The sequence below is a fragment of the Solanum lycopersicum genome, chromosome 10 (assembly GCF_036512215.1).
Source record: "Solanum lycopersicum chromosome 10, SLM_r2.1".
Lineage (NCBI taxonomy): Eukaryota > Viridiplantae > Streptophyta > Magnoliopsida > Solanales > Solanaceae > Solanum > Solanum lycopersicum.
This window is the reverse complement of record NC_090809.1, coordinates 1,404,699-1,417,447: the sequence shown is the minus strand read 5'-3', so window position 1 is coordinate 1,417,447 and position 12,749 is coordinate 1,404,699. Positions and strand designations below refer to the sequence as shown.

General features: G+C 35.0%; 2 protein-coding genes and 1 long non-coding RNA gene across 6 annotated transcripts; 1 reads left to right on the top strand and 2 right to left on the bottom strand.

Annotated features, from left to right (window-relative positions):
• Positions 1–209: 209 nt before the first annotated feature.
• Positions 210–2,080, bottom strand: GH3-20 (GRETCHEN HAGEN 3-20). Its single transcript, XR_011211939.1, has 2 exons — positions 1,364–2,080; positions 210–1,262 (listed from the first exon to the last, which is right to left on the bottom strand). It is a non-coding gene; the product is annotated as a GRETCHEN HAGEN 3-20 (long non-coding RNA).
• A 5,304-nt stretch (positions 2,081–7,384) lies between these two features.
• GH3-7 (indole-3-acetic acid-amido synthetase GH3.6) lies at positions 7,385–10,232 on the top strand. The gene is made up of 3 exons (XM_010328855.4): positions 7,385–8,207; positions 8,359–9,287; positions 9,393–10,232. Exons 1-3 carry the CDS (start codon positions 7,873–7,875, stop codon positions 9,977–9,979), a joined length of 1,851 nt encoding a protein of 616 aa, XP_010327157.1. The 5' UTR covers positions 7,385–7,872; the 3' UTR covers positions 9,980–10,232.
• On the bottom strand, positions 10,012–12,531 carry LOC101247372 (gluconokinase). Of its 4 annotated transcripts, none has more exons than XM_019216138.3 (5): positions 12,388–12,531; positions 11,330–11,447; positions 11,195–11,242; positions 10,796–10,875; positions 10,012–10,694 (listed from the first exon to the last, which is right to left on the bottom strand). In XM_019216138.3, the coding sequence occupies exons 4-5, from the start codon at positions 10,860–10,862 to the stop codon at positions 10,291–10,293; spliced, it is 471 nt and encodes a 156-aa protein (XP_019071683.1). In that variant the 5' UTR covers positions 10,863–10,875; positions 11,195–11,242; positions 11,330–11,447; positions 12,388–12,531; the 3' UTR covers positions 10,012–10,290. The 4 variants fall into 4 exon arrangements, with proteins under 4 accessions (XP_019071683.1, XP_010327154.1, XP_025883483.1 ...); XM_010328852.4 differs by having other exon boundaries at positions 11,200–11,242; positions 12,388–12,521; XM_026027698.2 differs by having other exon boundaries at positions 11,200–11,447; positions 12,388–12,521.
• Positions 12,532–12,749: the final 218 nt, after the last annotated feature.

Genomic DNA, 12,749 nt, shown 5'->3' with positions numbered 1-12,749 from the left:
ACATACTTTAACGACGTACGCAATACAATCTATGGCGACGTTGAATTCACCAAAACAATACAATATGATGCATTATGAAACTGTAAGTGATAGAATCTATGTCGACATTGAATTAACCAAAGTAATACGATATAATACATGATGAAACTACGTAACAACCATTCAGTTTCCACCAACGCTTCAATTCATGATGTTATTCCATTGCATGCTTCTAGGTATACACGGGAGCGAAGTAGCTCGACACAACGATCAAACTTCTATTTAGGTATACATGGTAGATCAAGAACGTAATCCTGTTGGTGAAAATTCTGTCTCTGTCACGGCCCTGTGGAGTAAGTGACGGATAGTTCAATTCGTGTCGTTCCATGCTTACTTCCAGGAACCCATTTAGGACACACGGGACTAAAGTAGCTCGACACAACGATCAAACTTTTATTTAGGTATACATGGTAGATCAAGAACGTAACCCTGTTGGTGAAAATTTTGTCTTTGCCACGGCCTTGTGGAGTAAGTATAGACGGATAGTTCAATTCGTGTCGTTCCATTGCTTACTTCCAGGAACCCATTTAGGACACACGGGACTAAAGTAGCTCGACACAATGATCAAACTTTTATTTAGGTATACATGGTAGATCAAGAACGTAACCCTGTTGGTGAAAATTCTGTCTCTTTCACGGCCCTGTGGAGTAAGTATAGACGGATAGTTCAATTCGTGTCGTTCCATTGCTTACTTCCAGGAACCCATTTAGGACACACGGGACTGAAGTAGCTCGACACAACCCTCGAATTCAATAGCTCAACGAACGGGGCAACGCATCGTGGCGTCTTGTATTGGTTGATGGAAGCTCCTAATAAGCTAGTACAACAATAGTCCATGAGCTTGTCAAAAGTACCTGTTTCCACTATCCTGATTTCAAGAGGCCCAATGGATTTGTCAAGAGATTCTTCAATGGTGAGGCAACAATCTTCAATGACTGAAGGAGGAATCGGGGCAGAGACGTTGACGTTTAGCTCCAAGAACAGGACAGAATGGCCTGGAATGGTAGCAGTATCCGCATAGCTGGTGTAGTCGACTACACGTGCATCGAATGGCATCAGATTGATTTCTGCATTATCTACTGCATTTTGTAGATCAAATTCATTAGTTTTATCGAAATCAATGGTCAAGATCACATTTTCTCGGCGTATAAAGTTGAATTGAGGCGCGTTGTTCTTGTATCCAGCAACACGAAGCACATAACCCACCCTGTATCTATACAGTCCTGAAACGATACATCCAAGCATTAGCAGACATGTTGGAAAGATATATCGAAAAAAAAAAAGAATGTGTAAAAGAACATTTCATTTGGCAATGAAAATTTACCAGAATACGTGGTAACAACGAGCTCGTACTCCTGGCCAGTCTTGACATCAATCAAATCGACCAATTGTTGTTCGTCTTTCACATTAAGCAGTGTTGGGAATGGAGATAGAATCGATGAATTCATTGCTCCTGTGAATTGGCAAGAACTCGAAATAGGCCATGGTCGGAATGAGTGTGTAAGATACTTCACTTGGCTTACAAAGGGGGGTTCAAGTTGATCCCAAAGAAACATTCGGAGGAAGCATACGTAGAACTGACAAGAGGGAGGCTATTGCTGTAATAATCGAGCATTGGTATATATCGAGACATGGCTTCAGTCACGATTAAGTCCATGTACTTGGTATTAGGCCACAGCCTAGTTACAATCCCTTCCCATGAATCGTTGCTGCATTCAGCCTCGATGAAATCAGCCCAACTCCGAGTCTGGTTTCTCTTACTGAAGGATCAGTAACTTTGTTCGTAATGGTTCCTGTTCGGATATCTTTACATAGTTGAGACCAGTGATCCTCCAAGAATCGCATAGCACGAATGAAGGCAGATGTAAACAGTGATCCAACATAAACGACTTCTCTGTTTCGACAGAGGCCACAAAGCATTTAGGAATCTCACAAAAACTACATATATATAAATCGAAACTAAAACGAGGCAATAGCTAGTAATCTACTAATTTTGATAAGTTAAAAAGGAAGGACCTTAAAATGAATTCAGATACAGGCTGGGAGCATAGGATTGGAGATGTATCGCCATTGGCTATACGATTGATATCGGGCTGAATATCTTCATAGGTGATAACAGGTACGAATTTCTTGAAAAAACGTCTCTCTATCGGTATGACCATTGAGATTAAGGCGTTGCAAGTACTCAACGTTGGCATTTCGAGTGAGGATTTCATGAAGAACTCTCTTTTGGACTTCATCAACATTGGTAGTCACCTCTTCAATAAACTCAAGATTCTTCTTGTTTGCCTCAGCCATGTTTCTTTCAAGGACCTGCATTGTATCGATCACATTAGCGTCTCATGGACTTTTCAACGTGAATTCGAATTTAGTCAGCAATTAAAGTGCATATCTTTTGCATCATGTCAAGCGCAGCGACTCAAGTGCTAGAGGTCAAGTTAAAGAGTACATTTATGTATTATGTTTTTTTATATTTAGTAACAGTTTGTCATTCAACTTTGAGTATTCATAAGTCGACACTTAAACTTATATAAAATTGAACGAATAGACACATGAGTGCTATATGTGGAGAGTCGATCCTAGAATTTGAAAACTTTGGATGCACCAAATATGATCTCTATGTGCTTAAAATAACAAGAGTGATATAAGCTCTAGCTAGATTCCAACCCTAGTATCAGCAACACAAGAACACTCATATGCTCCTTATGGATGTACGATTAGTTTTATCGAACCTACTTTCTGTCAGTTTCTCAAGATAGATATACATATGATTTTTTTCAAACTTGATAAAGATGGGTCCGCCTCTATATGACATAATACATGTGTATTTTTTTAAAAATGTCCTTTAATTTTGGGAAAATGCATAAGTACCATCAACCTATGCCGGAAATTTCAGAGACACACTTATACTATACTAAGTTCCTATTACCCCCTTAACTTATTTTATAAATAGTTTTCTACCCCTTTTCGACCTACGTAACACTATCTTCTGGGCTCAGCGCGTGTTGATTTTTTCTTCAAGCAAGTGCCACATAAGCCGATAAAATTATGCATAAATCGTGTTTAGTGATATCATTTTATGAGTAAAATTATGTTTCTTTCTTATAAATGGTTGAAATTACTATATTACCCCTACTCTTTATGCATCGCTTTCAGTGATATAGTTTTATGAGTTAAATTATGTTTCTTCTTATAAATAGTTGAAATTACTGTATTACCCCTACTCTTTATGCATAAATCACGTTCAGTGATTGCGTTTTATGAGTAAAATTATGTTACTTCTAATAAATGGTTGAAATTACTATATTATCCCTACTCTTTATGCATAAATCGCGTTCTGCGATAGCGTTTTATGAGTTAAATTATGTTTCTTCTTATAAATGGTTGAAATTACTGTATTACCCCTACTCTTTATGCACAAATCGCGTTCAGTTACTATTTTAAATTTGTCTTGATTAATTCTTACATGTTTGTTTATGACAATCTTAATTTTCTTGTCATATTTAGTTGCTCATATATTTGGTAAAATAAATTAAAATAAAATTTGATTTTGACTCTCCTTTATTTAAGAAAAATATATTTTTTACTCCTAATTTTATTTCTTTACTTGTTTATATTTGAAAATGATATAATTCCTAAAATTTTCTGATTTGACTCTACTTTAAAATAAGGAAAATAGTATATTAATTGATTCCTTTAAATATTTCTTTTTCTTGTTTGTCCCCCCACCCCACCCCCTTTGCTATATAAATAGGTTTCCCCCCCCCCCCCCTCCCTTCATTATTTCACACTCTCACATCTTGATATTCACTCACTTCTTTCCACAAGAGCTAGACTCGTTAACTCTCTCATTATCTCATTGCTCTCTCTCTCTCTCTCTTGAAATACTAAATATTACTCTCTATTCCTGAAAAAAAAATTAAGAACTTTAGTAAAACTTTGCATCATTCTTTAGGGCATTGTTGTGTTGCGGTTGTGGATTGAAAACCTCGCTAGATACTTCATTGCTGATAAAACTTTCTGCATAATTGGTTAGCCTTCTTTACTATTTTAAAATTTCGTTCTGCATAATTATCATTGTTGTGTGTTGGAAACAAAAAGGAAGCATCCAAGATAGTTCTCTTATCCTCTCTCCCTATTTGTGGTAATAGGTCTTCGTCTATGCTTTGTCCTTTTTATTTCTTATGTGTGTTATTTATATATGTACATATGAAAGCAATTTGTAACTATGAGCATTTTATATTACAATTATTTTTTTCCATTGTATATGTGTTACATCACCCTTTCTAGCAGGTTTCAAACTTAGAGTTTAAGATGTTGAAGAGTCACCTAGAAGAAATTGTGGAAAAAGTTTAGTCCATTTTAATGTTATATATATATATAAAAAAAATACTTATTTTTCGTTAGTTTTGCTTGTAATGTTTGTACAACTCTTTAACTCCATAAATATAAAATAAGTTTAAGGAATTATATGTTAATTTGTAAACTTATTTGTGTTAGAAAGCATGCCTATAGGATTTTAATCTGTTCGATAAAACGACTTTAGATCTAACTAAAAAGAATTAAACAAAATAAATCATCTTTGTTTAATTTACTTGGTTGATCTTGTCTAACTAATGACTTCAAGTTAATTTCCGCCTTTATTTTCTGCATGTGTTTATCCTTAAATCTGCAAAATAATTAATATTTCTGCATCATAATTAACCCCTCTATTATCTAAAGTTGATACTAATTATTTTCTGCAGCTAATAAAAAAATAATGTTCTAAGAAATAATTTCTGCATCAATAATAAATCTACCGTTGTCCTTAAAATTATTTTTCTACCTCAAATAAATAAAATTTGTTCTAAAAAATAATTTTTGCATTAACAAATAAAATTTGCTACTTTAAAACGTTCTCAACTAAACCTTTTTTTTTTTTGCATGCTAAAGACTTTCTTTTAAACAATTTGTTGTATTTATAATATTTCGCTATTGCTTTTGAAATAATTTTTTTGCATTTTGTAATCACTTTTTTCCTTATTTTTAAAACCAATTCATGACTTCCTTTTTCCATCTCTGTAATAATTTTGCATCTCTAAAATTAGTAAAGAAGTTATTATGTTTGCTCCTTTGTATGCTCACACCCTTAGCATGAAGACCTTTTACAATTATGTGTTGCTTGCAAGCATGTCTAATTACCGTCTTGTTTGTGTCTCTATCAATACGACCATTGAGATTATGGCGTTGCAAGTACTCAACGTTAGATATTTCGAGTGAGGATTTCACGAAGAACTCTCTTTTGGACTTCATCAACATTGATAGTCACCTCTTCAATAAACTCAAAATTCTTCTAGTTTTCTTCAGCCAATGTTTTATAAGGACCTGTAAATGTATCACATTAGCGCTTTACAGACTTCTCTGCGTGAATTCGAATTTAGTTTGGTGTAGGTATGCACATGGTCTAGTAAATTAGCGACTCGACTAAGATAGATTCAATATCGATAACAACATAAGCGAATCTAAAATTTGAACTCTGTGTGTGTTAGATTCTACTTCATGATTCTTATCACAACTCATTCGATTTACTATGTCCAAAATCAATTACTTATGCTTACTTATAGTAAAACTTTCAAACTCATATACAAGGTCCGAGCTAAAGCTATTGAGTTCACATAAACACATTAGTCACACACTAAAAATCACTCTTCGTTTGACACTATTTGACTTCACACAGTATTTAAGAAAAAAGGAAGACTAGAGAAATTTATAGTCTAAAATAATCCTTAGATATTTGTGTGATTGTTTTATTAAAGATAAACTGAGAACTTTAAAGTTACATTGTTTCTAATTATAGTAAGATAACATTTTATTTGGACCAACTAAAAAAGATAGGTGTCACATAAAATAGGACAGTAGGAGTAAATAATAAAATAAGGATTAATCAAGATGTATTTCTATTTGTCCAAGTCATTTAACAGATCCAAACAAACTGACATGAACAATACGATTATAAAACGATTTATTTATAAAAAAAAATTAAAAACAGGCCAACATATATACAATGTAATTTCACAAGTAGAATAAAAAGTAGAATATACGCGAACTTTATTCATATCAAATAAACAAATCTGAAAAGAAAAAAAATGTAAACTAAACACAAAGTTCACCAACTGATCTTCAAATAATGATTAGATTTCAAGTTAACAACAAAATTAAACTGAGAATTAGTAGTAATTTTTATTTTAAACTAAGAAATAAATAAAAAGATTTACCAGGAAACTCTCTAATGGCTTTGCATTTAACAACTTTTTTTTTTCTTTGCAATGAATGGGTTGGTAAAAAGGTTTTGTTTTATTTTTTAAATATATTACTTTTTTTCTTGCAACGTGAAATATGAGTAAAACATCCACATCTCATTGATATTTTAAAAATTTATCTTAAATATCATATATTATATTTTTTTTTAAAAGTAGTTCGGTATATATTATATTTTATGTTAGTAAGATGCGAGGAATGATTGTATATCAAAAGGTGTAATATAGACAATCTAATCTAATGCAAGTATTAGTGATTGATTTTACGATTCGAACTCATGACCAGCGAATAACATTATACAATTTTAATATTATCTAATTAGTTGATTATTTTTGTTAGTTAATTAATTCAAACAAAAATCATTTCTCTTTATAAAATTTGAAAAATTGCTTGAACTCATTTTTGTACATAAACTTTTTTTTTTCTTAGAGGTCTTGAATTTGATGGATTTACTTCTAATTCTTTCCCAAGCATCTGGTAATTTAAAATTAATCAAACCCCAATATGAATATCAATCGCTGAGTGAAAAGAAAAAGACGTAATACATATATTAGACCCTAAACTTTGCTTCAAATTTTAACTTTGACCTCCAACTTTCATAATGCACAAACAGACACTTTAACTATTCAACTTTTAAATAAATAAACACATGAGTCCTACATGACACAATACACGTAGGACAAAAAATGATCTGTAGGATAACATGTAGGAATATGTGTTTATTTGTTCAACTTTTAAATAAATAAACACATGAGTCCTAAATGACACAATAAAATTAAATCGCGTAATTTTTAACCAAGAAAAAAGTACAGAAATTTACCAACCTTTTATTCTCTTTGGATTGAACAGACTTTGCAATGGTACATACAAAGAAGAAAACTCAACAGCTGAGATGTCAATAGCTGTACTAATCATATCACTAATCTAATATTAACATCTTGTAGAGCAGTTAACCACTCAACTAATACACTACACTAGCTACCAATAACAAAATAATATTTTATCTGAAATATGCCATAAATTGTGTATAAAGAGTGAAACACATGATAATGAAGATAGATCTGTCAGGAACATATGTATAAAAAATGAAACCACACTAAACAGATAGGAAATATTATAATTGCAACTGTTGATAATTGTATGATGATCAAGCCATGTTGTTATTTTTTATTCTATGTTGATTTGTGAATTACTTTTCAAGGGTCAATGTTGTATGGCTTTAGTCTACTGGTAAGAGCGCAACGCGTGGATCTATCTGTGAGTTCATCTGTGCTCAAAAGTCCATAATTATCAAAAAGATTATATGTGTCCTTAAAGTTGTATGTCTTTGAAGTTCACTGAAACATATTTTTCTACTATCAGAGACAAGTTTACATACTGAATTCAGTTGAGCCCATAGCCATAGTCAATACACTCCATCCGTCTCTGCTTTTAAAACATCCTCTATACAAAGCCACTTCAACCTTCCTCCACACACACAATATACATTATGTTCACCTAATAGCAAATCTTTGACGCAGTCAGGTCTTTATTAATATGGAAAGAGCCATACCTGAGGCATCAAAGAGCCCGATGAAGGCTACTGAGGGTAGTATAGTGGAGGAAAACAAGAAGGCTCTTCACTTCATTGAAGAGGTCACGACCAACGTTGATGAGGTCCAAAAGAGAGTTCTTGCTGAAATCCTCTCTCAAAATGCCAACGTTGAGTACTTACAGCGCCATGATCTCAATGGTCATACTGACAGAGAGACGTTCAAGAAAGTCATGCCTGTCATCACCTACGAAGATATTCAGCCTGATATCAACCGTATAGCCAATGGTGATAAATCTCCAATCTTCTGCTTCCAATCCACCTCTGAATTCTTGACAAGGTTTGTCTTTTCGAGATGTGCATCTCCGTCTCAATGGTGTATGATTATAAAGTACACAATTCACATTCTCTGTATCTCATTAACATGTTCTCGTTCTTGCATATGTATCCTTTGTCTTTAATTTCTGCTGAAGTGCAATCTTTGTGTGCAGTTCTGGGACGTCCGGAGGGGAGAGAAAATTGATGCCAACAATTCAAGAAGAGATTGGGAAGAGATTTCATCTTCGTGGCCTTGGGATGTCTGTGATAAGCCAATTCGTTCCAGATTTGGAGAAGGGCAAAGGAATGTATTTCTGGTCCATAAAGTCTGAAGCCAAGACCCCAGGAGGATTACCAGCTCGCCCTGTTTTAACAAGTATGTTCAAGAGTCCTTATTTCAACAACAACCGTTTTAGCCCCTATGCAAACTATACCAGTCCAACTGAAACCATTCTCTGCCAAGACTCTTACCAGAACATGTACTCCCAAATGCTTTGTGGTCTCTACCAACGCAAAGAAGTCCTCAGGGTTGGCTCGCCCTTCGCATCTGGCTTCATCCGTGCCATCCGGTTCCTAGAAAAGCACTGGTCTCTACTTTGTAATGATATTCGAACGGGAACTGTTAACGCCCAAATCACAAATCTGTCAGTCAGAGAGTCAGTGATGAAAATCCTCAAACCTGACCCAGAGTTAGCTGATTTCATCGAGGCTGAATGCAGTAAAGACTCATGGCAAGGGATCATCGCTAGGTTATGGCCTAACACCAAGTATGTGGATGTTATTGTAACCGGAAGCATGTCACAGTATATACCTACCCTTGACTATTATAGCAACGGCCTCCCTCTTGTCTCTTCCATATATGCTTCCTCAGAGTGCCACTTTGGAGTCAACCTGAACCCCTTTTGTAAGCCCAGCGAAGTCTGTTACACCCTTATTCCGACCATGTGCTACTTTGAGTTTGCACCAATTCACAGAGACAATGGACTCATCAATTCTATCTCCAAGTCTAAGTCGCTTAATGAGAAAGAACAGAATCAATTGGTCGATCTGGTTGATGTCAAGATTGGCCAGGAGTACGAGCTGGTTGTTACCACATATTCAGGTACTTTAAAATGCCAAACAAAATGCTCGACTCGTTTATTTTTTACAATTTGTCTGTCCAACATGTCTGCTAATGCTTAGTTTGCTTGAACTTGTGCCAATTCAGGACTCTATAGATACAGGGTGGGTGATGTGCTTCGAGTTGCTGGATACAAGAACAACGCACCTCAATTCTGCTTCGTATGTCGGGAAAATGTAATCTTGAGCATTGATTCCGACAAGACTGATGAAGCTGAGCTACAAAATGCAGTGAAAAATGCAGTGCACAATCTGATACCATTTGATGCAAATGTAGTTGAGTACACCAGCTATGCCGATACCACCGCCATTCCAGGCCACTATGTCCTCTACTGGGAGCTCAGTCTGAATGGCTCTACACATATTCCTCCTTCAGTCTTTGAAGATTGTTGCCTCACCATTGAAGAATCTCTAAATAGTGTCTACCGCCAGGGCCGTGCCTCTGACAAATCCATTGGGCCTCTGGAGATCAGGATAGTGGAAATTGGGACTTTTGACAAGCTCATGGATTACTTTGTTAGCTTAGGTGCTTCCCCTGACCAATACAAGACACCCCGATGCCTGAAATCTGCACCCCTTGTTGAGCTATTGAATTCGAGAGTCATGTCCAGACACTTCAGTCCCACATGTCCAAACTGGGTTCCTGGTCACAAGCAATGGTACAACATGAATTGAATGGCTAGTTTCGTGTTCCAGACCACAAGAACTATAATAACGAATTAGCTTTTTTTCATTGATCTTCCCCATACACAAGAATGGTATAACATGAATTGAATGTCTCTTTGCTTTTGCTATAGTCACAACGCTCTTGAATGAGAAACATCATTACTTTCATCTAATTTTTCTTAGATTTGTTGTTCAGATGTATGTCTTGCTATCAAAAATGCAATGAAAAATTTATATTACAATAAGAAATTTTTTTTTATCACAGACTTCTCTTTAAAGTGATTCATCTTCAATTTAATCCATTCCTTGTAGACTTATGATCAGACGACAAAAGTTCGTATGGTTTTCAATATGGAGTCAGGATCCATAGTAGCATCAACCTTAAGTATCCCTTCTGCTTCATCAATCTGAAGCAACTCCAGTTGGGTCTGCAAGAGCGTTGCAGGCATGAAATGCTTTCCCTCAGCTGCTCTCTTGACCAGCCGAGCGGCAAGCACTTCAGCCCCAACGTCCAACAACACGAATTTAACAATACTCGCATAAGAACCTGGTTCATAATTTGGGTCTGCAGATCTAAGGATTTCCCTGTACCGCTTTTGCAGAGCTGAGCAAGCAAGAACCAGTGTTTCATTGTCAACTAATCCTCTTCTCAGTGTATTCCGCAATGCTTCAAGCCATGGAACACGATCTTCCTCTGAAAGAGGTATCCCATTCTTCATCTTCTCTGTTTTGATCAAGCAAATCGTCAATAAATGCACCCCTTGGGAATATGATCTCATTGATCAGCTATGATTTGAATTAAGAAGTCATGATCATAGTCCTTACCTTTGTTGGACTCTGAGTGATAATCATCCGCATCAAGAAAGCGGCCATGAACAGCTCTTCCAAGCATCTCACCAATTGTTCTGAGCCAGCATGCATAAGAATTACTTAAAAGTTCAGAACTTGAAAATTGAATCAGGAGATGTATCAAATCGGAATAACATGTTCAAATAGGCTTGAAGATTTTCTTTTTAGTAAAGGTCTCCTAGGAAGAGTAAACCATTGACTATCATGTATTGCATTACAGTGATCCAAATCATTTTTCCTTGCCAAGTAAAAAAGATATCTTTGCTTCTATAAAGTTATTTGTTAAGGTCTAGTTCGACTCTACAAGCAGTTAGAAACTGATCAATGACCTATACAATTCTTGTGGTTAAACCAAATTAGTATGCAACTTGAAACCTTACGATTTTCCAGCTCCGCTGACACCCATAAGTACAATAGCTTTTCCTGTGAGGTAAGACATTCCATGCAAGAGGAGAAGTTTCATCATATCATCCATAACAAATGAAAGAAGAATGGAAGGTGAATACAAACCTTTGTAGTCAGATGACATTTTCGGAAAACTTACGACACAATTGCAAGTGCTTGATGTTGAAAGGATTAGATGATTAACCCCTTCAGATATTCCAAGGTTTTGTGCATCTCTCTGATCCTAAAATACAGAAGATACCAGCAGTACATCAAGAACTAAGATCCAGTTAAGCTCTACCTTTCTCAAAATTGCCACAAAAATGATGTACTAATATCAGCAAGTCGAAATCAAAGCTCTCAAGAACATTTTAAACCTGATCTTTTTAGGAAACAAAAGGAGAATAATAGCAGCATGCTTTCAATCCAAACAGGCTGTGATAGTAGAAAAAAACTCAGTAAAAAATCACAAAAACTCTTTCTCCGATCAACACTAGAATTCCATGCATTGTACTCCCCCTATATATGCAACAAATGTTTATCTTAGTCACAAACACCTCCATGATAGAGGTTGACACAAGAAAATATACATTTTTACTAATAAATGTGGAGTCCGGACCAGCTTGTCCACACCTCAGACATACCGAATAACTCTATGAATCCTAAGACCTAGTAGTTCTAAACTCACTATATTGATCACCAGGCCTATCGATTTTTTCAGTACCCAAACTTTGATTTTCGACTTGGTGTAGTTCAAAGCTACTACCAACAACAACATACCCAATATATTTCCACAAAGATAGAGTGTACGCAGACCTTACCCTATATCTGACCTGAGAGGAAACACATAATAACAAAAACAACACACAGTAACAAAGTAATACGATTATCGAGGTACAAGGAATCAACCTATAGTAAAAGAAATCAAAGGACAAGAAACTACAGTTCAAAGATTCTAGCTTTGTCAAAATTTCAACTTCAATGATCAATGAAATTATAAAAATTCCCTCTTTTATGGTCTTAATTAGAAAAATATTCAGAAAATATTGTTAAACTGATTAACCATAATGATGTATTTCAACTTGATAAAAATCATAAAATTAATCATAAAAATTGGATTTAATGATTTCTTTTAACAAAAAAAGAGCTGAAACAAAATCCATAACTCGTATAAAAGAACTTACAAACGGAATTTCGCCGGAGAAATGAACGGAGATTGGTTCGCCGGCAAAAGCAAGATCAAGTCTTTCGCCGGCAAATAAAGAAGAAATGTGAAATTAATTTGTATTTTTGGGCCCCTTTTCTATCTAACTTGGGCCTACTATCTTAAATCCAATTGGAGCCCACCAACTTTAAAGTAGTGTTTACTGTCCGAGCAAAAAAAATCTCGTTAGTTAAATTTCACAAAAAAATTTAATGATATTTATGTTCTTTAATTTTACGTGTATTCATGGACATTTTAAACTTGGATTATAGTATTTGGGGTAAATATTTTACTTTATAAAGAAATGAGTCATAGTTTCTAAAAACGATCACAAATATCTAG

Bases quoted from the DNA above. Each gene is read 5' to 3' on its own strand.
- GH3-7 (XM_010328855.4), top strand. From the start codon at position 7,873: ATGGAAAGAGCCATACCTGAGGCATCAAAGAGCCCGATGAAGGCTACT. The intron at 8,208-8,358 runs GTTTGTCTTTTC...CTTTGTGTGCAG, and splicing joins ACCTCTGAATTCTTGACAAG to TTCTGGGACGTCCGGAGGGG. The intron at 9,288-9,392 runs GTACTTTAAAAT...GTGCCAATTCAG, and splicing joins GGTTGTTACCACATATTCAG to GACTCTATAGATACAGGGTG.
- LOC101247372 (XM_026027698.2), bottom strand. From the start codon at position 11,348: ATGTCATCTGACTACAAAGGTTTGTATTCACCTTCCATTCTTCTTTCA. The intron at 10,876-11,199 runs GTAAGGTTTCAA...ATGCTGGCTCAG, and splicing joins GTCAGCGGAGCTGGAAAATC to AACAATTGGTGAGATGCTTG. The intron at 10,695-10,795 runs GTAAGGACTATG...TGATCAAAACAG, and splicing joins TCACTCAGAGTCCAACAAAG to AGAAGATGAAGAATGGGATA.